The sequence below is a fragment of the Schistocerca nitens genome, chromosome 5 (assembly GCF_023898315.1).
Source record: "Schistocerca nitens isolate TAMUIC-IGC-003100 chromosome 5, iqSchNite1.1, whole genome shotgun sequence".
NCBI classification, from domain to species: Eukaryota; Metazoa; Arthropoda; class Insecta; order Orthoptera; family Acrididae; genus Schistocerca; species Schistocerca nitens.
In genome coordinates this window covers 449259225-449287037 of record NC_064618.1, presented here as the reverse complement: position 1 = coordinate 449287037, position 27813 = coordinate 449259225, and the positions used below count along the sequence as shown (strand labels likewise).

The 27813-nt window shown below is 37.4% G+C and overlaps 1 protein-coding gene across 4 annotated transcripts in view; it reads right to left on the bottom strand.

The window, feature by feature from the left end:
• Positions 1–27813, bottom strand: part of LOC126259584 (peptide transporter family 1-like) — a 422849-nt gene that overhangs the window by 98823 nt on the left and 296213 nt on the right. For all 4 annotated transcript variants that reach the window (XM_049956492.1, XM_049956493.1, XM_049956494.1 and 1 more), the window contains 5 exons: positions 22990–23068; positions 22686–22827; positions 20014–20106; positions 9838–10112; positions 3075–3157 (listed from right to left, as the gene is read on the bottom strand). In XM_049956492.1, coding sequence (XP_049812449.1) covers positions 3075–3157; positions 9838–10112; positions 20014–20106; positions 22686–22827; positions 22990–23068 — 672 coding nt within the window. The remainder of the gene's footprint in view (positions 1–3074; positions 3158–9837; positions 10113–20013; positions 20107–22685; positions 22828–22989; positions 23069–27813) is intronic.

The window sequence follows — 27813 nt, the reverse complement described above, 5'->3', positions numbered from 1 at the left end:
TTTTTATACCAGCATATACATACAGTCTTTTATTGTTATAAATTCATAGCCTGTTCTTTTTAAGCCTATGCTCTTGTTCCCCATAAGCAACAAACAATAAGAAAAGTTTCATTAAAAGTTTTACTTCAGACAGCAGCTTTCTGTCAGATATTTAAACTTAACGAAAATATTAAGGGCAAAAGACTCTAGCTTCAGTTTTGGCTTAGTATAAACATACCAGTAAAATGTTGTTGCCAAGTATACATTGTTTAAGTATGATATTTTCAAATTCTGCTTTAAATTTATTTTTGTCTTTTAACTTTCTGATGTAAATTGGCAGTCTGTCATAAAGTTTAAAACTGATATGAGTCACATGCTTTTGTGTGTTGGTTTGTTTCATTCACTGTGTGTGGAATGCTGTCCTGTTTTGGGTACTGCGGAAATGAAAGTCAGCATTTGTCTAAAAATCTTCAACCTTGGCCCTAATAGATAAAATACATTTTACGAAATGTATAGTGAGGGTTCTATTAATATTTTAAGCACTCTGAATACAGTTTTGTGCTGTGTCTGGAGGACTGTGTTTTTCTATTCAGATAACCCTCTTCAGTAATAAGTTTTATTTTATTGTTATTTTGTTATCATATTTATTGATCTCTTTTGCACTAGACAATACAAACAAGTTAGTAGTGTCAAAAAATAGTGGAGTGTATCATATGCTGCAATAATTCCAGACTCTTGCTAAAAGGGTAAGACCCGCTAATAGAGAGCCATATTTCACAATAGTAATGGGCACAGTATGGCTAGGATATTCTACAGTAGTAAAGATATAGCCTACTTAATCGTGTGATCACTTCAAAGTGCAGAGTGTTATGAATATCCCTAACCTATATATGTATATGCCTTCTCAAATTTAAAAAAAAAGGAGAGAGAGAGAGAGAATTTAAATTATTTCAACTTTAAGATGTCTGTACATGAACACATAATGTAGACCAGATAAGGTTAAAAAATGCCACAAATTCTAGACCTTAGATTTTTCAATCAACTTACAAAAGTTGGCCCTTTTGTTCACTACAGTACATTTAAAATTGTTTTAGCAGAGTGGCTTAAGAAAAAAAAGCATACTATTCCATAAAAAGATTATGAGGAATAAGATTTAAGTGACAAAGTTCTGACTAATTACTGTCATACTAATTTGTAACAAATTGTCAGTTTAAGGATTCCTACATACATAATTTTCACATTATATGCAACAATCTGTTGCTGAAATGAGTATCATGAAATTTTATGTACCTTATGTCTCTTAGCTTTATATGTAAATATTTACACCAATAATACCTAAGATTCTGTAAGGTGAATGAACTGTATTACAAGAACTTTATTACATAGCAAATATAATATCATCTGTGACCGCTGTGGAAAATTATATGTAGTCTGTTGGGAAGAGCTGTGGTATTCAAGTAGTGTGAACATGAGAGAACCAAGGGACTACAAAATATGTATTTGACCTTTGAGTGCACTATAAAGCTGAAAACAAGTTAGTAATAAATGAAAATTATTGCCAAACTTCAAAAAAGTATACCTTCTCTTCTAAAATTTACTATTTTTCAAAGCACTGATGAATAATGCAATGAACTTTGCTATTCATTTCAGCTGTGAGTGGAATTCTCTATAGTTTACATAGCTACATAGCTATTCATTGTGGCTATTAGTACAAGTCCCTAAACTATGAGATGATGCTTGTAAGCATGACTGAGCTAAGAGCTGAAATCATACTCATGCAATACTGAAGTTTCTGTTTTGTACTTATAGAATACTAACAACAAATCTAATTTCTGTACAGGAGAGAGTGCTAAATAAAAACCCACAAGCATCAGTCACACTGGGATCAAATGATAAACTGTGACATTCACAAGCATAACACAAGACAGGGGAAAAATTTCCACCAAGACTCTGCAACTCTGACAAAAATGCATAGGAGAGTAACTGAGTCAGGAATAGAAGTATATGACAAGCTTCCCATCCATTTTTTTTTAAAAAAATTTGATAACATGCAGATATTCAAAAGGAAACTAAAAACATTCCTCAGACAACAAATTTATTACAAAATGAATGAATTCTTTGAGTAATAAGGCATCCTTTCGAGTAAAAATAGAGGAAAAAAACTTTGCTTACTTCAGGAAGACAAAATTGTGTACTGCTAACATTAATTATGGTGATAAAATGTAAATTTATTTCTATCTTGGGTTAAAATGTGTACTACCATTTATTCTGCATTATTAAGTGTTCATTTAAACTTACTTATGTAATGAAGATAAAAAATCAATGGCAAAATGTAAATTTCATTATCTAATTGTGGCACTGGGATAAAAATGTGACTTCCATTCATTCTAATATTGTGAGCATTCACTCAATAATTTTGTATTATTTCCCTTGACTATATTACCAGTAGACCCTTTGAACAATATGTAATCAACAGGACCAAATAAAAAAAATCAAATCAAATCACAGTGCCCTAGGAGTTTTGAATTGTGATTACTATCCTCTGAATACTTAAACTGACTTGCAATTTGTTACCTGTATGCTTAGAATGGTCATTTCTTAGGACTGACTGAATGATTTAATCTATAATCATCCAAACACTAAAGCCGCAGGCAATATCTAGACTAAAGAGTGTAGAGCTGTAGCATATACTAAACAGTCTGTCTTATTTACCAGATTTGATCATCCATTCATCAAGCCTGTGGGTATGTAGAACCAATGGCTCTAACCTCCCCCCCCCCCCCCCCTCCCCCAATAATATTGCTGCCATACCACAACAAGAACAACTGTATCTTTGCTAAGTGACTTCTCTGTAGTATGCACTCTATGCTACACACACTGTGTATATGCTATGAAAATAAAAGTATTCATAGTATGTGAAGGGAATGGGAATGATTTATCATTGTAATTACCATGTCTCCTCCCCATTATTTACAAGCCTATCAATACCTGTTACAGTAGTACAGAAAATGACCTTTGTGACAAATCGAGATGAACTTAAAAGAGAAATAAAATTACTAAGTTAAAGCAAAAATGAATAAAATGGATATACTTACGGTAATACATTTTGAAACTTTTAAAACCACATTTCCTTCTGGCTTCTTTATGACATAAAGTGATTTTCCAATCAGGAAGACAACTGCAAAACAGTATGACAGTTAAACAACTTATGTAGCAACATTTGCTAAGGCTTTTACAGAATGTGTTAGAAATATATAATGTTTTTATCCCATTGAAAATGCCAGTGTGATTATAACATAAAATAAGGGAAAGGCAGCCACTCACCTAGAATGACCTGATGTGTGGTGCATAGGAACACGCAACAGGAAACTATTTCCACATTACTTTTTGAGCATTTGTGCTTTCTCATGGCAACTGTGGGTTTGCACATTTGGGTGACTGCATGTGAATGTCTGTATTTGTGCTACAGAGAAAAGAGCAGCTCAAAGCTAGTGCGAATATTGTATACTGTTCCATGTTTCTATGCACCACACATCATTCTGCTATAGGCGAGTGGTTGCCTTTCCCTTATTTTATGTGTTGTTCCTTCCAGGAATCTCCATCATTCAGCATGAATATTGTGACTCAGAATGAGATAATGGAAAAAAAAATCCTTTCAAATACTTGTGAACTAAGCATTCTGAAGCTCATTGGCATGGCGACTGTGTCCAAGTGCTTGCTGGTGAGCACTTAAAAAGGGCTAGCTCTCAAACATGATACAAATGAGCATTACAGCATTGCAGCATAATTTTCTTGAACATACTTTCCATAAAGCACACTAACTTGTACAACTGTTGTTAAAAATATTCATCAGAAATGTGCAGAGAACAGTTTCAAATACAAAATTAATTTTGTTGCATAGTAAAAAAAAAAAAAAAAAAAAAAAAAAAAAAAAAAAAAAAAAAAAAAAAAAAAAACCCGCGCGCGCGCACACACACACACACACACACACACACACACACACACACACACACACACACACACACACACACACACACACAACTGCAGTCTAAGGCAACTGTAGGCTACAGGCTATTTGGAACAGCCTTTTCGTTGTGCCTATTGGTGACTCAGGATCTCCATTATATTGTGAGATTCATAAAGTGTAATTTATACATGGTGATGTATGCAGACATTGTAGTGCCTTTCCATGTTGGTTTTAAATGTGCTTGACAGTGACATGTAGCTAAGCACACAACCAAATAAAAATCTCATGACAGCCTGCTATGGACTATGTTTACATTTATTAAACATCTGATGGATGTGGATCCCCACAAATACTAAATTTTAGTGGGAAATGCTGGAGATAACGTAGGGACATGAATTGTTAGTATGTGACAGGACAGAGGAAGAGGAAACCATTGGATGGAGGGTGTGGGGACAGTGGGTTCAAGGAAACGGGGGCCAGAATGGTTATGGGAGTGAAGGATGTCTTTCAAGGATAATTGCCATCTGTGGAGATCAGAAAAGCTGGAAGTGGAGGGAAGGATCCATCCAGATGGCTCAGGTTGTGAATATGCTCAGCTGCACATCACGCTCACCTGCACAGTGCCACAGCACACATTTCCATGCCACAGTCATCTCAGACTCATCTCTGCTCCCCCTACAAGATACTGTTACTGTCTAATCCTGACTATATACTCCATATTTCTGAAATTTACAGCTTTGCCCTACAACATCCAGAAGAGAATTCGAGATAGCACCTCCATGAAGTGTCAAACGTGCTGACATCCTACTCCTGCCTTTGAGCACCACTACACATTACCATCTATCTTACCCGAAGTAAACCCTCATGACAACTCCTCAACACACACAGACCTTGCCTAGTTGACATTTCCATTTTTCCACATCCTCCAGAACTCCCTCCTGACACTCCAAGAAATTCAGAACCCAAACAAACCCCAAACACTATTGTTAACCACTTCTTTGCAACCAATCCCTCCAACCAAAGACAACCTAATACAAACAATGCACCCCACCTCTCCCAGTTCATATCAGCATCCAACTGTGACCCTCCAGCCCTTGTCATCTTCCACCCCTTTCATCCTCCATGAATTCCATGCCTCCAATTTGGCCTTACCACCCTTTCCCAGATCTCTTCCCAAGAACATTAAAGTTTCAGCAGAAGACAAAACAGCCATAAACAACCTGAAAACAGATCCTGACATAATCATCCTCCTTTCAGGCAAAAGCTCCACAATCACCATGATGAATTTCTGTGACTACATGGAAGAATGCTTACATTATCTCCAATCCCTACAGAAATCCTTAAAACCATCCCAGAACCTCTTCCAGTCCATCCCCTCCTCACCCCAATGACACCCCACACACCCATCTTCTATGTGCTCCCATAAATTCATAAATCTAACAAACCTGGATGTCCCATTGTAAGAATTTCCAATCTGGCTGACAAACACCTCCAACCAATTCCCCAAAAACTAGTCTCTCAGATAAGAGATACTAACCACTTCCTTCACCGACTCTCCAGCCCTTTACCTTCTGGATCGCTACTTGTCTTTGTTGATGCCATATCCCTATACCCTGACATTCCTCATGCCAATGGCCTTGCATTATGTACCACCACCTCTCAACATTCTTCTGATGTTCCCACTACCTCATTCCTCATATACCTTACTAACTATATACTGACGTACAATGAATTCTCCTTTGAGGGGAAGGTATATAAATAAATCTGTGGCACAGCCATGAGTACCCACATAAAATAACACAAGACCCTGCTATGCCAAACGTTTTGTCAGTCATCCAGAGGAAACTTTCCTAGTCTCTCAAAATCCCAAACTCCTTGTTACATTCAGGTTCACTGATATGTTAATGAGCTGGACTCAGGGCCAAGAAATCATATCCTCATTCCTTCAAGCCATCAACACCTTCTTTACCATCTGCTTCATCGAATCCTCCTCAACCCAATGTGCCACCTTCCTGGATGTTTACCTCCACTTCTGATGGCTCCACCCACACCTCTGCCCATATTAAACATGCTAATCACCAACAGTACCTGCATTTCAACAACTATCATTCCCTTCCATACCAAGAAATCCCTCCCATACAGTTTGGTCACCTGTAGATGGCGTATCTGCAGTGATGAGAACTCGTACGTCCAGGATGCTGAAGGGCCTTCACATAAAGGCACTAACCCTCAAACCTAGTCTGTAAACAGATTTCCCTCTCCTTATCCTCATGCACCTGTTGTCCTCTCACCCCCCCCCCCCCCCAAGAATCAGCCACAAAGGAGGGCCCTCTTTGTCACCCAGTGTTACCCTGGACTAGAACAACCAAACCACATCCTTTGCCAAGGCTTTGATTATCTCTCATCCATGCCCTGAAATGAGGGGCATCCTAACCAGGATCCTTTCCACTCATCCTAAAGTGGTGTTCAGTCACCCACCAAACCTATACAACATCCCAGTTTAACCCTATGCCACTTCCTGTGGGAGACCCAGGTGCAAGACACGCACAATCCACACTTCCAACACTTTCTACTGCAGCCCTACCACTGGTTTATCATACTGCATCAGAGAAAAGACCATGTGTGAAAACAGCACTGTCGTATACTAATGCTGCTGCAATCACTGACAGCTTTTTATGTCAGTATGTCAATCAACCAGCTTGCTAGCTGTCCATCAGTGTGAATAGCCACCATTCGACTGTGGCCAAGAATGTTGACCATCCAGTGCCACAACATTCTCTATTTCAGTGACCACTTCACAAGGTGGATCATTCCCTCCAGCACCAGCTTTTCTGAACTACACTGAAGGAAGTTATCCTTGAAACACATCTTTCACTCCTGTAACCCTCCTGGACTCCATCTCTATTGATTCACTGTGCCCACTGTAGTGCCTTGAGAATTTTGACACAAATTCTAGAGAACCTCAGCTTTCCATCATCTCAAACACCCAATATTTTACATACAAGAGTGAGAGATGGGAATGTGTCTGCTGCACCACAGTTTATGTGTGTGCAGGACAGGCATGTGTAATGAGAAGACTAAAGTTGTGGCGGTCTTTTGACACTGCCAAGTGGTGGCCGTGCATACCTTGGAAGCCGTGTGTCCAGTACAAGGAGTAATCAAGGGCTACTCTTTGGTATTGAAACAGTAGTGACTGTTGGGAACAAATGAAATATGTTTTGTCTAGAGACTCATATACTCTGTTGTTTGACTTGCTACGAGCAAGAACAGTTTTGGCAAGGATTATTAAAACCAAAAGAGACTGTAATGTTATATGTTAAGTACTGAGGTTTTCCAGACAGGGTTGATTTACGAGTGTTGAAAGAGCATGTCAAACTTGTGTAATTGTTTTATTGTGGAGAAGAAAATATGGCAGAGTTGATATGAAAGTATTCTGAGAGTAATGAATCATTTCAAGGGTAGAGAAGTAGTTCAGTAATATTTCCCTAACCAGCACATAATCTTCGGAGAAGAAGCATTGTGAAGATCGACACAGCCGTGTCCTCAGAAGAAGATTGGCTGCATACATAAATCACCCATGAGAGATGTGCGAGTCTTGCACCCCAATACCACACAGTCTCTGGTCATTGGGAAAACATTAGAACGAGGTGACCCAAGTGACAAGACCCAAACAAAAACCTTAATTACTCCTTGTACTGGACATATGGCTTCCAAAGCGTGTGGGGCCACCACTTGTCAGTGCCAACAGACTGCCACAACTTTAGTTTTCTCATAACACACACCAATCCTGCCCACACATAAACTGTTGTGCAGTAGACACATCCCATCTCACTCTCATACGTAAAATATCAGGTGTTCGAGATGGTGGAAAGCTAAGGGTCTCTAGAATTTGCATCGAAATTACCGAGCCATTACACCACACCCTCCATCCATCTATTGCCCCTTCCCCTGTCCTATCACGCCCTTCCAACTCACATCTTCAATTCATCTTCATTGTGCACCATTGGTTCCAACATGTGACTAGATCGTGCATCTGTCCTGCGCCCCCTCTCTACCTCCCTCTCACATTCTTATCCAGCCAAGTGGAGCCTTTATCTAAGCAACTAGTCACCCACTCCCAACCCTGTTTACACCTCCCATCTCTATCTCCTCCTAACCCCCATCCCATCACAAATCTGCCAATCAGTCCCAGCCCCCCTGCTGAGCTGCTGCCAATGACTCTTATGCTTCATATGTTTATTTATTAGCCATTCAGCATGTTTACCATGCAATTGGCTTTGTCAAAATACATTTTACATATTTTGTATAAGTATAGTTGTTAGTAAATTTTACATTACGCATACATGTACATCCATCTTTTTAGTAGTTAGTAATTTGTACATTTTACTCACATCATTTTACATATACACGAATACATATAAATACATAAACTTATTACTAATCAGAAAATTTCAGCAATAACCATTATACAGTTAACATTCAAGAATTAATCATATAGTTTTACACATTTAGTTAATGATAGTTACATTATTTCATTGTTTATACATTCATTTCATATTACCTCCTTAAATTTAAAGTGAGTGAGGGTTTTGACAGATTGTGGCAGTTTACTATATAACTTTAGACTTAGGTGTTTGTGACTGTTGTGTGGCAGTGACAACCTAGAATACAGTATATCAAGCATGCAGTTGTTTCGACAGCTGTGCAAATGTAAATTCTTGTATATTTTCTTTTATGTATATGCTGCTTATTTTCAGTAAGTTGTCTCCTTTACTCCTAAAGTACTTACATTATTACCTGACTTATTCCACATCCATAAAGGCAGATGGGACCTATGGAACTGTAGTAGAATGAATGAATGAGTGAATGAATGTCTAGTGATTAATTTTGAAAACCCGTCCTTTCCTTCGCCACCTGTGTATTCCATGTTCTTTCTTACTCTTTCTTATATTTATCTTCTCCTAATTAGATAATTTTTGAACTCTTACAACTGTAGATTGAATCTCTTTTGTTAAGGTGTGCCAAATTAGGATTCCTTCAGCAGTTACTGTTCTGGTGACTTTTAAGTAGCAACTGCTCTCCAGTTTCTAAGGCTCTATTTTTCACATTAATTATGAGTAACAGTTGCTCTTTTCAAATATCCTGTTATATAAATTTTCACTGAGGAGTGTGTTTTAGTATTATTTTGTTTTCTTGATTTATGTCATATACTAAGTTTCTCTTACTTGATGAGAGAAGTTTTGGAATTTGGTGTGTCTAAACGCACATGTTTAATACACTTCAGGATGATCACTTTTCTGCAGCTCTATTATGTTTAATGAGTGATAATTTTAACCTACATTTCCTGCTGTCTGTATGTAACTGTTTTACGGTTGAATATTTTTCACTATTGAAGATTACTCAATTTCATTACCAATGGAGCTAATGGCATAAAATGATACCAGTTTTAAGATGTCTCACAGGCCTAAGCAATGACTGAATAACACCTAGTAAACTAACTTACTTGGATAGCTAGAAGTAAATTTTTCCTTACTATAACCGGATCAGATATTCTGGCGTACCAGCCTAATCACTTAATTTCTGCTTCCAGTGCAGACTCTTTGCTTACAAACATCCTGCAATGACTATAAGTTATTTATATAACAACCATAAACCAAAATACGGATAGCCAGATGCAGATTTGACCTCTGCTCTTGCTGAATGTGAGTTTATTGTCTCAACCATCTCACTCAGTACAAGCTTTGTGAAACATAATCTAAAGAGAAGTGAATGCCTGTTACATCATCAATTATAAATTCAGATAAGATCAGTTATAAAGCTTTAAGTAAATAGTGTTTGAAATTAATTTCACAGTATTTACTGGGACTTGTAAAATAATAAATTGTACTTACTTATTGACACTATCATCAAAGCTGCTGGCACACCAAAAGCGAGAGGATAACATGATGTTTGGCCAAGACAGGTAACATCTTCTCTTAAAATGGGTGTAATAAATGTTGAAACTAAGCTTCCCGAGTTGATTGCAAAGTAGAACAATGAGAAAAACTGAGCTAATTGTTTTTCCTGTTGTGGTAACACAAACTGATCACCACCAAAAGATGATACACAGGGCTTAATGCCTCCTGTTCCAATTGCAATAAGAACAAGGCCTAGAATGCTTATTTCCCTGAAAAAAATATAATTGCAAGGGTATGAAAAAATTGTTAGACCATTAAAGAATAGCAACAAAAGAGAAGCTTTACAACAGTTATAGTTACATGTTGCCCAATTTTTCCAATACAATAAAAATAAATAAATAAAATGAAACCCACTAATAGCAACACAAATTTAATACATTTAGATGAAGATAATCCAGTGGGTTGGCAACTAAAAAACCGTCATTTATTCTTAATTTTATATGAAATGGAGAACCCTTCTGCAGGTAAGTACTGAACTGACAATTTTAGAAACATTGTATTGGTGTTTTTTTTTTTTTTTTTTTTTTTTTTTTTTTTTTTTTTTTGTCCCATAAATTACGTTTTGTACAGGTATGTAGTTGTAATATAGGACACATCATTTTGCTCCCATATAGACAATATACATATAATAGACCACACAGTAATAACATACTATAGCTTGCACATTATGTACATACTGGTAACTGATTTACACCAGAGTTAAAATTACATTTTTGTGAATCTCATATTGTACATGAGTAGTTTTAATACTAGTTTAGTTTCCTACACTAATTTGTAACTCTAGTTTCTTTTAATATTGTGCACCACATTTATTCTTCTTCTCTTACCAACTTTTTTTTTTAGGGATGCAGGGTATATCATATCAGTTTGAGATTTTGTAACTTTCTTGGCAATACTTGTATTAATTTCCTACCCCCATATGTAGATCCTTTTTCAAAAATTTGAAGTCTGTGTGAAATGCTCAGCAATTTTTTTCAGTTTCTTGTGTATATAAATACATTGGTATCCAGTTTTGTGGGATCTCTTAATGCAGCCACAATGGTCAAGAATATATAATGGAAATATCAAAATAAAAGTTTTTTGAAACTGTTTCGACAAGATTCATTTTACTTCTTTTTCAATGTGATTGAAATGGCTTTCTTCTGTAGTGTGAATGTTTTCATTCTTGTGATGGTTGAGTTTTCTCATACTGTGATTCCACTTTGCATCTATGGTTCAAAAAGTGCACAAGAGATTCTTATGTACATAATGAGCCAGTTGTTTCACTACAAATATCACAGAGTTTAGTTTATCTAAAAAGAAAGATGATGAGACTTACCAAACAAAAGTGCTGGCAGGTCGATAGACACACAAACAAACACAAACATACACACAAAATTCAAGCTTTCGCAACAAACTGTTGCCTCACCAGGAAAGAGGGAAGGAGAGGGAAAGACGAAAGGATGTGGGTTTTAAGGGAGAGGGTAAGGAGTCATTCCAATCCCGGGAGCGGAAAGACTTACCTTAGGGGGAAAAAAGGACAGGTATACACTCGCACACACACACATATCCATCCACACATACAGACATACAGTTTGTTGGATATGCTATTCATCTGCTGCTTCCAACTTAGCTCACTGTCTATTGTTACACCTAACAACTGAAATGAAGCTTCTTCTTCCAGTTATTTTTCACCTAGACAAACATCTGACTGTTCTTCCTTTTGTTTAATGTGGAAAACCTTATACATAGTTTTTTTTTCAGATTAATAATTAACTCATTATCCATGAGCCGTTGTGCAGTATTATTGACTGTGAAAGTGTTTGAATCACTAGAGAAAAAGTTGTTGGCAAGATTTAGCACAGACCTATCACCTGCATATAGTGTCTTATCTTCATTATCACATGTTTGTACATTATTTACAAATAAACTGAAGACAATAGGTCCAATAACAGACCCTGAGGTACACCATACTTGATGCTTCTAACTTCTGGTTTGTTTAAGTTGTTAATGGTTACATATTGGCTCCTGTTACTCAGATACGATTTTATCGAGTCTGCTGATTGTATCTAGTTTCTTTACTGGGACTGCACAATTGTTGTGTTAAACACTTTGGATGAGTGAAGAAAAACTCCAGACATTAACATCTGGTTGTCTAAGAACTACACAATAAATTCTGTTGATGATTCAATTGCTGTTTCCATTTATTTCCCTGTCTGGTATCCATGCTGTGCTGAAGTTAGTGTATTATGATTTTCCAGGTAAGCAGTTAGTCTGTTGAGCATGAGCATTTCTAATATTTTGGAGAAGCCTGATACTAAGGATCCTGGTCTGTAATTCTTAGGATTGTCATCTTTTCCCTTTTTATATACAGGTACTACCTTAAGTAATTTTTCAAGAAATATTCCTTCTTGGAATGAACAGTTGACTATATACAACTGTGGTGTAATTATTTCTGCTGCCACCTGCTTGATTAGGTCGTTTGACTCTTCATCATGTCCAGCAGACTTTTTTCCCCAATAATGTTTCTTATAACCTTTGTCACTTTCTCTTTAGATGCCAATTTCAGGGGAACCGAGTGGCTTGAGTTATTTTTTACTATGGTGAGATGAGTTCCTCGGTTATTAAAATGCATGCCTTAGGTTTTTTACTGTATCTATGTAGTTATTATTCAGGATGTTGACGATTTCTGTTTTGTCTGTAATGATTTTGTTACTCACTTTCTATTTAATTTGTTTTCTGCATATATTTTTTGTTGCCCCTGTCAGAGTTAATTATATCCCAGGCTATTTTCATCCAGTTAGATGATTTTTAAATAATCTCATTAACTGATCTGCCTTTTTCTTATCTTATCAACTGTCTGCACTTCTTGTGGTGCTGTCTGTACATTTCAAAATTTTCCCTCTGTTCCATCACTCCGAATGTAGCCTCCTGTTTTATTATTACCTTTGTGACACCCTGCTTGCTTTGAAGGCTTTTTCCTTGTCCTCTTGGTTTTTGGAAATGCTGTACTGAAGTAATATGTTAGGGTTTCTTTAAAAGCACTGCATTTTTCATCTGTTCCCCGAGCTTTAAGAACATCTGCCCAGTGTTCTATTCTCACCATTACATTAAATATGTTGATGTTTTGTTGGTTTAAGAGCCGAATATCTCTTTCTACATTTTTCTCTTCTGTTTATGAGAAGAAAAGTTGCTGCTCACCATATAGCGGAGGTGCTGAGTCGCAGATAGGAAAAAAATACACTCGCAATTATAGCTTGTGGCCATTAAGGCCTTCGTCAACAATAGACACATATATGCACACGTGCACACACTCACGCAAATGCAACTCATGCAAATGCAACTCACACAAATGACTGCAGTCTCAGGCAACTGAAATCACACTGAGCAGCAGCATCAGTGCATAATCGGAGTGGCGACTGAGTGGGAGTAAGGAGGAGGCTGGGATGGAGAGGAAGGCACCTTCCTAGATGTTGACCTCCACCTCAAAGATGGCTACACTAGCACCTCCACATTAGTACCTCCATCCATATCAAATCTAGTAACCACCAGCAGTACTTCTACTTCGACAGTTGCCACCTGTTCCATACCAAGAAGTCCCTCCGTACAGCCTAGCCACTCGTGCTCATCACATCTGCAGTGATGAGCAGTCCATCTCAAAATATACTGCGGGTCTCACTGAAGCCTTCACAGATCGTAATTGTACAAAAACCGTCTCCCATGCCTTATCTTTCCAGTTTCCCACCATCTCCTGAAGTCCCACAGTCCAGCCACAGAGAAGAATTCCCATCAAAGGCAGGGCTGCCTGTGAAACCAGTCATGTGTTCTACAGGCTAAGCTGCAACCACTGCGCTGTATTCTATCTAGACATGACATCGAATAAGCTGTCTGACCACATGAATGGCAACCGACAAACTTTCGCCAAGAAACAAGTGGACCACCCTGTTGCTGAATATGCTGCCAAATATGATATCCTTCATTTCAATGATTGCTTCACAACTTGTGCCATATGGATCCTTCCCACTAACACCAGCTTTCCTGAACTGCGTAGGTAGGAACTTTCCCTGCAATATATCTTACATTACTGTAACCCTCCTGGCCTCAACCTTTGATAGTCACTGTCCTCGCCCATCCAGCCCTTCCCCTGTTCTCATTTCAACACTATACAGCTTGTCATTCCATCACCACACCCAGTCTTTTTATATATTTATTTATTTCTCTCCTTTTCCTCTTCTCCCCCCCCCCCCTCTCTCCCCTAACCCTCCATCTAACCTGCAGCATTTCATTGTGCGTCATCGCCACCATACCATCCCTCCCCCTACCCGCCCCAGTCTCCTCCTTACCCCCACCCAGTTGCCACTCCCATCATGCATTGGTGCTGCTACTCGAAGTGTGGTTTCAGTTGCCTGAGACTGCAGTCATGTGTGTGAGTTGCGCTTGCATGAGTGTGTGCGCATGCGCGTATGCATGTCTATTGTTGATGAAGGCCTTAACGGCCAAAAGCTATACTTATTATTATTTTTGTGCCTACCTGCGACCTAGCATCTCCACTACATGGTCAGTAGCAACTTTCCTTCTCGTAATATTGTTACATTCCATCCTGTATTTTCCATTGTTTGATTTCTCTTCTGTTTGTAGGTTTAGATTTCCATATACTTCACATAGCTGTCCAAAACGATCAGAAGGTCCTGTTTGTAGTACCTTTGTTGTATATATGCTATTGATAATATTGTTAATAACTGACTCAGTTTCCAAAGTTACTCTTGTAGATTCCATTACAGTTGCCCTCATGTTGTTCTGTATTAGCATCTCCTCAAATTTTTGCTTTCTTTGTGTCTCTTTTCGCATATCAATTTTAATATCACCACAAATTACACAAACTTTCATTTTTCCCCTGGTAGATTTGACTTTAAGGAATGTATTTATTTTGTCACCTGGTGACACAGAATACCTTTAATTCATTGTGCACTATACTCGTAATTTCAAAATCTTTTTCGTTACTTCTGGGTAAATTTTTTGTATCTACAATCATACTGATATCATAATTCTTGTCTGTTTCAACAAATATTGCAACTCCTCCACCCTTATATTCTGATCTGCAGAAATAGTTTTCAAGAACATGCTGTAATCTTTTATAATAAAACTGCATATTTAATTTTCTTTTAATTCATGTTCATTTACACACATTAATCTGGTTACGTGTCATTTGTAAGTACTTCTACTTATCATTTTTAGAGCTCTGTATTGTATTTTTGATGCTGAATTCTAAGCTTTATTTCTTTTTAATGATTAAGTTATCAGTCTCTGTTTCATTATCATGTTCATATTTCTTGCCACAAGCATTTAACTTGCCACTGCACTTATTCAGCATGTCCAGTCAGTTACAACAACTGATTTCTCTCCAGTGAGAATACAGATAAGTTAAAAGCTATTGTAACACATATTTTCAGTTAATGTGTAGGTAAGTGCATGAACATTCATTTTATTTTGATAAAATGAACAAAGGAATTATATTTTATTGTTAGGCAAGAGTAGGAATGTAACAAGTGGCTAAACTAGTTTCAATTTGTCAGTCATTTTCAGTAATCCATTACTGAATCTTTGCTTAAGACTGAGCTGGAAAATGTTTAGGGCCATCATTAGTGTGAGGCCCCTGGCAGCCTAGACTCTACCGTTACCCTCACCATAACCATGAAGAAGATCACATTAGTCCTCTGATAGGAACATCATGCAAATTACATATACTCTTTGTTCCACAGGACTGTAGAGAGGAAATAAGTCATAGTCAATATTCACTTCTGGCACTTCACGAGGAAGAGATTATTCCTAACTTTCATGTCTAATAAAGCATCCAATTTCTTCATTTCCTTCCCTGCATAAAGTGTTTTTGTAGGCCAGGAAGTCTTGATATTTTGGTCTATTGAATGAGCAATACTTTAGGAAATTTTAGTAGGGCAAGGATTTATTTTGTGGCATTATGCTTTCAACTAACAACCAGCATATGCAAAAAAGATATTTCTGTGTAACACCATGCAGATTTAGAAAGGCACTTTTACAAACTAATGTGTTTTCCATTAGAAATCATAAGGGCTGAGAAAGTTAGGGAACCATAGTCCCTTAAATTTGAGAGTGTGTTTTTCTTGGACATCTGCATTTTGCATTTTCTAAAACCAAAAAAAGCGTTAATACTTTTTGACAACTGAATATGATTATAATTTTACAGTCAGCATCTGACACTGAACCTGATAAGAATATATAGCATATTCTCACAATTTTGAGCCAAAGGAATTTCTGGTTATATAGACTAAAACTAGGAATATAATTGGCCTGTGTCAAATAACACAGTGCCCTGCAACCCCATGCAAAAGACGTTCTTAGCAAGGTTTTTAGCTAGTTTCCCTGGGGCCCCCATGAATGTAGTTATGTAACTACCTGGAACATTGGTTACTTATTTACAGTTCACACCAACAGTTTTTTTCTGGAATAACATTTTCTCTTCAGTAATTGTCAGAAAGATCACGAGTTCTTGCTTACTCAGTCTTTTTCCTGTTATGTTCACAATTATTTTGTGTTCTTTTGGCAGCATCTCAAACCATTTACAAATACCACACAAAATTCAGACAGTAATTAAATGCTAGTTTTTTTGTGATACACAAAATTAACAAACTACCCTTGTACCAAGCATGGGGAATGGAGGTGATGGTACAGAAGAGAACAGAACTACGTTGCTGAAATAATTCGCTTCCCCTAATGACATGAAAAAGGATGGATATATTTGCACTCCTGTCACATTCCAAACACTATTTCTTATTGCAACAGATGATTTTACATCTAATTCATACACCCAAGAAAATCTGAAAAAATATAAATTCCCATCTCCAATGACAAGTTCAGTTTCCAGGTGTTTATTAACTCAGCCAAAAAGTAAAATACAGTAAGTCTGTGCTTGCGGTCATCATTCAAAATGTCACAGAGAGGTATCTCACTTTAATACCGGTCTCAAACAATTAGACTGCAAACCAGTATTATGGAAAGTAATTTCCTCATTATATTTAAGAGCATTAAAATGCAAAATCATTGCAAATACATGTTACAAGTCATCAAAACAACCATCAATAACTTATATACAGTACATGATTAGTGTAAATAATGTTAATCCATTTTTAAATAGAAATTATGTTTGAAGTATATGAGAATTACGATAAATGAGGAAAACTGAGTACTATATAAATAAATTAAGCTGTTACACACTAGTAAAGAAGTAGATGATTAGATTTAGCCATACAACCAAGGCTCAAATAAAAGACCAAATAAGAAAACAATAAGAAGAAATAGAATGACTTCCAGAAATTAGAAGACAGGTGAATGGCACCAAAAATCATGTTGCCATATGCCTAAATTTCTTTTTTTTTACCTGCAGAGATACATCTAAAAATACAGTCATTTAAATGAAACAATGGAAACTCCAGATTGGAATATCAACAATGTAGGAAAAGGTAGCTACTTGCTGTAAAGTTGCAGATAGACACAATTAAAAAGAGACTTACATATGAGCTTTTGGCCACAGCTTTCATCTGAAAAAGAAAGAGAAAGACACACCGTTAATTCATACAAGTGAGCATACCTCACACAAACATATGCGCCAACTCTGGCAACTCGGACCAGTCCTAGATGGTACAAGCTGCTGGATTTGGCATTCATGAGTGTGTGAGGTGTGCTTTCTTGTGTGAATGAATAGTGTGTGTTTCTATTTCTTTTTCTGACAAATGCTGTGTCAGAAAGCTTATATGTAAATGTGTTTTAATTGTGCCTGACTACAACTTATCATGTCATCTTTATGGTAAGTAGAAACCCATAATTTCCAATCATTTAATAAGTTTATGTCAACTATAATGAATATATTCTAATTGGACCAGTACAAATTATGAAGCCCACCACTCTAGAAACAAAAAAAAAAAAAAAAAAAAAATCCTTTGACAAAGGGAGTTTTGCATTAGTCACAAAACATGCATTCTTTCTTTCACTAAAATCATGTGTCCTTCCTGCAATGGCTTCTCTTAACCACCTCAACCATCTCCACAGCACATACTTGCATATCTCATAATGCCCTCCTAGTGATTATTTTCCCATCAAAAACATAATTTCTCCCAAAATTGCTCACCTTCTCACAGACATTCCACCACCACAACAAATTCTACCTTATTTTAGTAAAAAGAAGTATTTCCCAAATAAAGATATTGTTTCTCCTTGCATCTTTTATCCTTGCTGCCCCCCCTCCCCCCAGTTCTGAACAGAAGCTCTTAACCCACTCTTTTTTCCTTAGGTCCTCAAATATACTACCACAAGTCATGATGGCACATGTACGAGGTGCATTCAAGTTCTAAGGCCTCCGATTTTTTTCTAATTAACTACTTACCCAAAATCGATGAAACTGGCATTACTTCTTGACGTAATCGCCCTGCAGACGTACACATTTTTCACAATGCTGACACCATGATTCCATGGCAGCAGCGAAGGCTTCTTTAGGAGCCTGTTTTGACCACTGGAAAATCGCTGAGGCAATAGCAGCACGGCTGGTGAATGTGCGGCCACGGAGAGTGTCTTTCATTGTTGGAAGAAGCCAAAAGTCACTAGGAGCCAGGTCAGGTGAGTAGGGAGCATGAGGAATCACTTCAAAGTTGTTATCACAAAGAAACTGTTGCGTAACGTTAGCTCAATGTGCGGGTGCGTTGTCTTGGTGAAACAGCACACACGCAGCCCTTCCCGGATGTTTTTGTTGCAGTGCAGGAAGGAATTTGTTCTTCAAAACATTTTCGTAGGATTCACCTGTTACTGTAGTGCCCTTTGGAGAGCAATGGGTAAGGATTACGCCCTCGCTGTCCCAGAACATGGACATCATCATTTTTTCAGCACTGGCGGTTACCCGAAATTTTTTTGGTGGCAGTGAATCTGTGTGCTTCCATTGAGCAGACTGGCACTTTGTTTCTGGATTGAAAAATGGCATCCACGTCTCATCCATTGTCACAACCGACGGAAAGAAAGTCCCATTCATGCCGTCGTTGCGCGTCAACATTGCTTGGCAACATGCCACACGTGCAGCCATGTGGTCGTCCGTCAGCATTCGTGGCACCCACCTGGATGACACTTTTCGCATTTTCAGGTCGTCATGCAGGATTGTGTGCACAGAACCCACAGAAATGCCAACTCTGGAGGCGATCTGTTCAACAGTCATTCGGCGATCCCCCAAAACAATTCTCTCTACTTTCTCGATCATGTCGTCAGACCGGCTTGTGCGAGCCCAAGGTTGTTTCGGTTTGTTGGCACACGATGTTCTGCCTTCATTAAACTGTCGCACCCACGAACACACTTTTGACACATCCATAACTCCATCACCACATGTCTCCTTCAACTGTCGATGAATTTCAATTGGTTTCACACCACGCAAATTCAGAAAACGAATGATTGCACGCTGTTCAAGTAAGGAAAATGTCACCATTTTAAGTATTTAAAACAGTTCTCATTCTCGCCGCTGGCGGTAAAATTACATCTGCCGTATGGTGCTGCCATCTCTGGGACATATTGACAATGAACGCGGCCTCATTTTAAAACAATGCGCATGTTTCTATCTCTTTCCAGTCCGGAGAAAAAAAAATCGGAGGCCTTAGAACTTGAATGCACCTCGTAGTGTGGCACAGTCTTTAGCATTGGGTTGGTGAACTGCACATCATTGGTTCAAACCTGACCACCACCAATTATTTGCTATTTTGTATTTCTTGTTTCTGGTATCTTCTTAAAATACCTTGTGTTTGCAATGTTTGTATATTCCAGAATATTCTATGTTTGTATCAATACCAGCATTTTGAAATATTCAATGATGTACAAATAGCTGCACTCTACATGTGGGAGCCAACTTCAGTTCCAGCAGTACATGGGTACCAGTAAGAGATTCTTTCAGCTCTAAGTGCTATTGTTCACTGACAATCCTGCCTTCAGATTTTGACATCAATGTGGTTTCAGTGTGACAGTACTAAGCAATATTGATTTCCAATAGATACTTAAGTGCATGAAAAAAGAAAACACCCACACTATTACTTCAGTACTACAGAAAATTATGAGAGACAAGAAACTTACCTGGCTGGCATTCCTGGTATTGAATCATTTGCTGATGCTAAGGATATAACAATATTCCCAGCAGCATATACAAATGATAAATAGAGAATGGTCCTGAAAATTACAAGAGCATTTGTAAAATTGAAGTAACTTGCATGCAAAGACAACTTTGATAATTTTCACTATTTGTTATTATTTTTATTTGTATTTTATAGCTTTCATTGGACAACTCTAGTCAATTATACACAGGTTACAAGATGTTATCATTTAATAATACAATGGTTACAAGAAGGCTTATTGTAATTCATTATTAAAAAGGGCTTTCTGCTCTCCAATCTGCCCAATGTTTGTTTATTCTTTCAGATTTTTTTTTCTTTCTTTTCCGAGATTACCATTACTGTAGTCTTTTTATTGATCTTCATTTTTAGTCTGGATTGTAAGTCTTGCAGTATTTTGGTTTTGTCTTATTCTGTTAATTTAGGTCATGTACTGCAGTTTGGGGTTCCATAATTTCTGTATTCCATTTAATATTACTATTACCATTCCACGTTTGTTCTATTATCCTCATGCTAATTTTGTTTTCGATGTTCTGATCGCATGTCCAAAGAATTACATGCATTTCCTCCAGATTATGCTCATTACTGGTTCTATATTCTTGTGTATAATTTCATTTTAAGCTATTTTGAAATGCCCCTTCACCTGATATTGCTTGTTTGTAAGATGATTTCAGCTGGCTTTATAGTTTTTTATAATGTTTTAATTTTGCAGCTATTGACAAGCTGTTTTTTTTATTGTATGTATTTTTCACAATATTTATTTGCTTTGTACAGCTTTTGCTCTATTTTGCTATATCAGTTTCTCATTTAGGTTGCATGTTATGATTTCAGCTAAATATTTACATTTATCAACAAAATTTGATATCCTGTTTTTCTACTGAAAATTTGTTTGCAAGTAGTGGATAAGTTAACATAATGTGTCTTCAGCATTCTTTCTAGGATTATTCAGTTATATTTGAATTTTCTAAGTTCTCTGTCCATGACAAAGCTATCTTTCCAATTCATACACTTTCAAGAGCAGTGAATTTTGTATGAGATACAATGTATTGTTTATTTGCAGTGATGCAGTTTGTGGCACAACTGTTGAAGTACCAATTGTTGATTTCAACACTGTCATCAATTGAGACACCAAAAAACACGACAAAAATGCAACAGTCTTTTCAGACTCCATGATCCAAATGCTATTATCTGTCATTTTCATCAGACACACTGCTGCCCAATGGTCTCCCTGCCCACATTTATGACAAGAAAATTTTCATTTTGAATATTCAAGATTTTTTTTTTTTTTATATTTCACTACCATCACTTTTTTTTCACTTGCATGCAACAAACATAGTTTATTCGACCATATTTTTATCATGCAATTCACTGGTGTAGAGTTTTTCAGTCAAAAGGTTCACATTGTTTTTAAGGCAGAATCATGTCCCACAGGTCTTTAAAATTGCCATTTTCTTTGCCTAATATGGATAAAGTTTGACAATTTAAAATTCTTCAGACAAGACAGTTATCTCATGCATCTGCAATTCATCATTCAAATCCATGAAGAGATTCTGCAACTTCACAATATATATGTTGATGTTCTCTTTGTCAGCACAACGGACATGAAGAAATGGTTCAATCAACACCTTTAGTCATTGCATACCGGTACATTCAAATCACTTGTGTAACTCGCACCATATTTAATTTGTGGGTGCATATCAGTACAAGTTTGGCTACATATTTTCCTAATGCACTTACTAATAAACTTCCTGCTTTAGCATGGTCTCCCAATAAACACTGATGTGGTGCTATTTTTTCTGTGGTCACATCTTCCACCAAGTCAGAACACTTGCATCCTATTAGCTGTCTTTTTCATCAGACACTCTGCTGCCCAGTGGTCTCCCTGCCCACATATATGACACAGAAATTTCTTCAAGTGCACATACTCACAACAGCATTGACACATGCATTTCCATCTTGCATAGTTTTCTGGTGCTTTGCGTTTATCCTTTTGTATTTTGTAGCAACCCACACTGGCTGCTATTTCTAACAAACACAAAAATCAATGGAGTTAAATCATGTTGTTTTATGAAAATTTATTCACAAGTGAAAACAAATATGGCACTTTGCAGTTGTTCATGCACATCCTGTGTCCATAACCCATCAAGATTACAAAAGATTTACAAAAGCTTGGTTCCAGAGAGACTAACACACAAGATAGTACCAAACAAACTTTCAGCACACTTTCAGTTTTATCAGTCTAAAGATTCCATTCCACTTGCATGATAAAGAAGTCATATTATACAAATATAACAACACACTACTACTTTTTTTTTTCAGTGTTAACAAGACTGACACTTACACTAATACCAGGGGGATGAAACTTATAGACTTTCTATAACACAACCCTGCTTCACTGAGAGGCCTCTCAACACTTTCAAGTTTATATCAATCCATCATTTCAGTTTCTTACTGGGTACTCCCCTGAATGTTTCTGTTTTGAAGTTTAATGCTTGTGTTCCATCAACAGCTAAAAGGTACCTTCTAAAACTAAAATATTAATTATAAATATTTCCAGAGTGGGAAATATTTAACATAAAAATTTCTTAGTTGAAGAAAAGAATTTGTCAGTCCATAATAAATATCCAATAATCTCACCTGAATTTTCCTAAAAGACTGTCAGCCAACATAGCCCCAAAAAGAGGAAAGAAGTAGCACAACATTGTGAATGTATGGTAAATTGTTGTGGCTGTGTCATCATCATATCGGAGAATGTTTTTGAGGTACAGAGATAAAATTGCTGGAAGTAAAAAGGAAAATGGTCTAAAATTAGCAGAATTAAAAACTTGCATTAAATAATATTCACAGTACAAATATAAGGAAAATCAACCAAAATAAAATTAACACACACAATTTATGGTTCTGCATTTGAAATTTAAATGTGGTAGTATTCCATACTTACTGCGCATTCCATAGTAGGAGAATCTTTCACAGAATTCATTGGTCACAATAAAGAAAACTGATCGTGGGTACTTGGGTTTCTGAAACAAAAGAATAGTTTGAAATTAATTGAAATTCATCAATAAATGAAAACAAAAAATTCTCTCTAAGGTCTCCTTCTGCCTCCCTCTCCTCTCTTCCTATCTGTCACCTCCTGTCTCTGTTCAACACTGCATACCGTGAAGTCTTACCTGCAATAACATCAGAACATTTCCCCACAGACTGAATGATGCTCCACATGAAATGATAAGGTCCCATATAACAGCTAAAAGTACCTACTCATTTCACCAATAAATAACAAGTCATGTTGATTTACAGCATTTATTAGTTTTTGAATTGTCCCATTTGACTTCATTATGTACAGATAGTTTACTTTTTTTTAACTGCACAGGTCAAGTCAGCTTAACCTAAAGTCTTAAAATATGTTAGTTTGTTGATGAATGACTAAATAGTTTTGAGATTTTGTGACAAATGGCTTTGAGTATACTTGATACAAGCCATGGCAGTTTATGCATGTTGCACTTGCTGTAGGTTCCACAATCATACTGCTTATTTCCTCTGGAGAAAATTGACTGTCAACAGTTTGAAATCGAAATTAATAACATTGTTACACGTTGTGTGTGCATGATTGTACAGCATTTTAAAAGCATTGGAAATAATTGACCCCCACCTTAAAACTGTATGTTTTCAAATGCTTGAAAATTACATTTGATCTAGGTGTAATTCTATTTTATCAAACAACTGGACCATTACAACTAGACACAAGAGTTTTCCATTATGGTCTGCTGTGCATTGTAAAGAACTTGGGTCATAATATTGATGACAGATTGTACCTCCTTCACCATTGACAACACAAACTACAATATAAATAAAACTCTGACAGCAATACAAGTTTAGCCCTCAGTTTGCTGTGGACAGTTGTTGTTTATGCACACCCTCTTTTTGTAGGGTCAGTTATTAGAAATAAAATTTGTGTTAACTTCACTTAGTGGCTTCCAGTTTCATTCCCCAAGCCAGCTGCACTGGAATTCCTACACACTGTTAACAAAGCCTGCATAAAACCACTAGGAATACACACCTGTAAAACACTGAGCAATGGTTAACAGACTCACATAGTACATGACGTTCCAAAGTTATCTTTACAACATTCATTAAGTGTATTTCAGAAACAGGGATGGATAGGAAGCTGTGATTTGCAGTATGATGCTCGGACACCTGAAGTGCTCCTTTTTAGTTATTGATAAAAATGGCTACCCCCAGCAGATGGCACTGTGTGTGGCATGATTGATAGTGACTAAATCCGACACGCAGGGTCCAGCAAAACTTCTGGATGTGTTACAGAGTTATGGGAGGACACGGCCATTACATCCAACCATCAAACAGTGGTACACAAGGTGCAAGGAATCTGGAAGTATCATGAAGAGCACAAGCTCTGGGTGTCCGAGCATGAGTGACACATATGTGGAATAGGGGCAACAGGCATTTATCTGGAGCCCAACCAAATCATCTGTCAAGTGTTTTGACAGCTGCAGCCACCATCAACTATGGTGCACAGGGCACTACAGAGGAGACTGAAGTTTGATGTTTTCCAGGTGCAGCTGCTTCATGTACTTCAATCTGATAACAGACCAAAACATTTACAACTGAGATTTTCAGCTACTTTGACGATGACTGAGACTATCTGAAAAAGGTGATGTTCATAGATAAAGCTTTCTTTCATGTGTCTGGGAATGTAAATAAACACAATATGAGGATCTGGGGCTCTGAGAATCCTTGCTTCAGCATGGAAATTGTGTGCAACAGCCCAAAAGTAAATGTGTAACATGGTGGTACCATTTTTTCTCCAATGTGATAAATAACATCTACTGTTTATCTGGACACGTTTAAATAGTTTCCATTTCCACAGGTTAAAAACCAGCAATGGGATGTCATTCTGCAGCAGAATGGTTTCCCTTCTCACTGGACATCTATCATTAGGGAAGCTTTGGATGACACATTTCCAGGTTGCTGGATTGGCAGAAGGGAACCCATTTCATAGGCCCCTAGGTCTCCAGACATAACCCCATTAATTTTTTATTTATTTTTTTTTTTGGGGGGGGGGGGGGGGTTTCCATGAAGGATTCTATTTACCAGACCCCGACTTGCCGAGCTCGCATCAGAGCAGCAATTACACTTGTTAATGGGGAAATGCTAGGCTGGACATGGGAGAAACTGGAATTGCTTAGATACACTGTATGTTACAGATGTCTGCAGCAAAATACACTTCACTGCAGGGTATGTGTCAGTCAAGGGCGTCTGCAGAAATTTACCTGGCAAGGGAGGAGGGAGGAGGGTGATATGTGACTAAAATTAGTAAAGTGAGGTTGGATGTCTCTCTGGCCAAAAGAATAAAATTTTATCAAAGACACAGGAAACATTACATTGTAGAAAATGATGGCTCATACAGAGGATCGGGCTGCTCCCAGAGACCACACATCATGCACGTGTATTAGACTAACTCGTAAGTGTGAAAGTTGCAATGTATTGCATGAAGAATATCATCATCTCCATTAGAAAGTGGTGAGAAAGAGGATTGATTATGGAGTGCAGGCTTTGTTCTTTTGTGAGGCATTCTCTGTTCCATGTTCCTGAACTCACTGCTGTACGTAGCAACTGAAGACAGTAAAAAAGGCTCCATTTTTTTTACACTGTCAACTTACATTATTGCCTTCCATGATGTACTGTTGTGCTATACAAATTCCCATAATGTCCATCACTAAATTTACTTTGGAATATAGTAGTGGCCTATAATACAAATGGCTACATGTGTAAAGTATAAAAGAATGATTATGCACATGTGACAACCGAAATAACATGAGTTATTGAGCCATTGCTAAAGCCATAGTATTTTTCATTATGGTTGTGTATGTTATGCCAGAACAGAATGAAGTACAAAAAATTTTCCGAAACAGAAAACATTGGCTACCTCAAACAGTACTGTCAGCTATGTAAAGTTGGCTGAATGAAAAGCAATTGACTGCTAGCACAAGCCTACCAATTTATACTAACACCTACAGATTCTGGCTTAGGGGACCAATCAGCCAACTTACAGTTAACATAGTGCATCTATAAAAGAGAAGCACGTAAGATGTACGTACTCCACTATATTCCAATGTATGATTTAGATATGTACAGTATGTGAATTGGCTTAGCACAACAGTATGTCGTAAAAAGTAATAATAATTGAAGTTGGCCTGGCAGTAAAGGATGCCTTTTATCCATCTTCTTTTACCATGAGGTACAGCAGTGAGTTGAACAAGAAATCAAAAGCAGAAATGCTCAACTACATTTCCAAATGTTAATTTACAAAGGAGAGCTGAGAATTATTTCTCAACCTAATTCTAGTGCCACTGAAAAGATAAGTCGTCGTCGTCGTCGTCGTCGTCGTCGTGTATGGGATAACAGATGAAATATTTGGCTGGACTGAGGATTTCTCAATAGGGAGGACAGCATGTTATGTTGGATGGAGAGCCTTGACAGATGTAGAAGTAACTTCATGTGTATTCCATGGAATACACATGGAATGTGTATTCCCTTGCTGTTCACATTTTATGTTAATGATAACTCCAGAGTTTTCACAGATTATGTAGTTATCTACAATGAATTATAGCCTGAAGAAAGCTGTACAAATAGTCAGTCAGACCTTGATAAGATTTCAAAGTGGTTCCCATAAGATTTCAAAGTGGTTCCATGATTGGCAGCTTGCTTTAAATGTTCAAAAATGTAAAGTTTGAAGTTGCGTGCTTTACAAAATGAAAAAAAAAAAAATTAAAAAAAAAAAGACATGGTATCCTCTGACTATAATATTAGTGAGTGACATTTGGGATCTGTAAACTCTTACAAATACCTGAGTGTCACATTTAGTAGGGACATGAAATGTAACAATTGCATAGGCTCAGTCTTTGATAAAATCAGGTAGCTGACTTTGGTTTATTGCAGAATCCTAGGAAAATGCAACCAGTCTACAACAGGGATTGTTTACAAATTACTCATGCAACCCACCCTAGAATGTTGCTCAGGTGTGTGGAACCCATACTTAATGGGACTAGATAGGATATTTAATGTATGCAAAGAAGGGCAGCACGAATGGTCATAGATTATTTTGCTCCAAGTAAGAACATCACTAAGATGCTGAAAGAACTGAGGTAACAAGCTCTTGAAAATGGATGGAAACTATCCCGAGAAAATTTACTGACCAAGCTTCAAGAACTAGCACTAAATGATGCCCCTAGGGATATACTACAATCCTCTACACATTGTTCCCCTAGGAATTGTGACAGTAAGATTAGATCAATTACAGCACATACAGAGGCACTTAAACAATCATTTTCCCCACTCTATGTACATGAATGGAATATAATAACTGGTACAGTGGGACATACCCTCTGCCATACACTTCAAAGTGGTTCACAGAGTATAGATGGAGATTGAACAGAATGACTCAAAGGAAAGAAGTACTTGCCACTTCCCCCCGAATCTGAAGTTGAGGGCACCCACACTTGGGGGGCAAATGAGGGGGAGGGGGATAGGTTTCCTCCTTGCCCTCCTAGCTCTCAGGGAAGGGAAAGAATATTGTTGTGTTGTAAGGTGTATCAGGAATGTCTTGTTTCATCCTTTCTCACTGCCTTCTAATAGAGATGATGGTTTTCTTCCTGCAGTACATTGAGACTTCCATTAATTAAACACACCTCTCTTTCTGATTCTTCTGTCTCTCTCCACAGGTGTACTGCCAGTTCACAGTGTACAA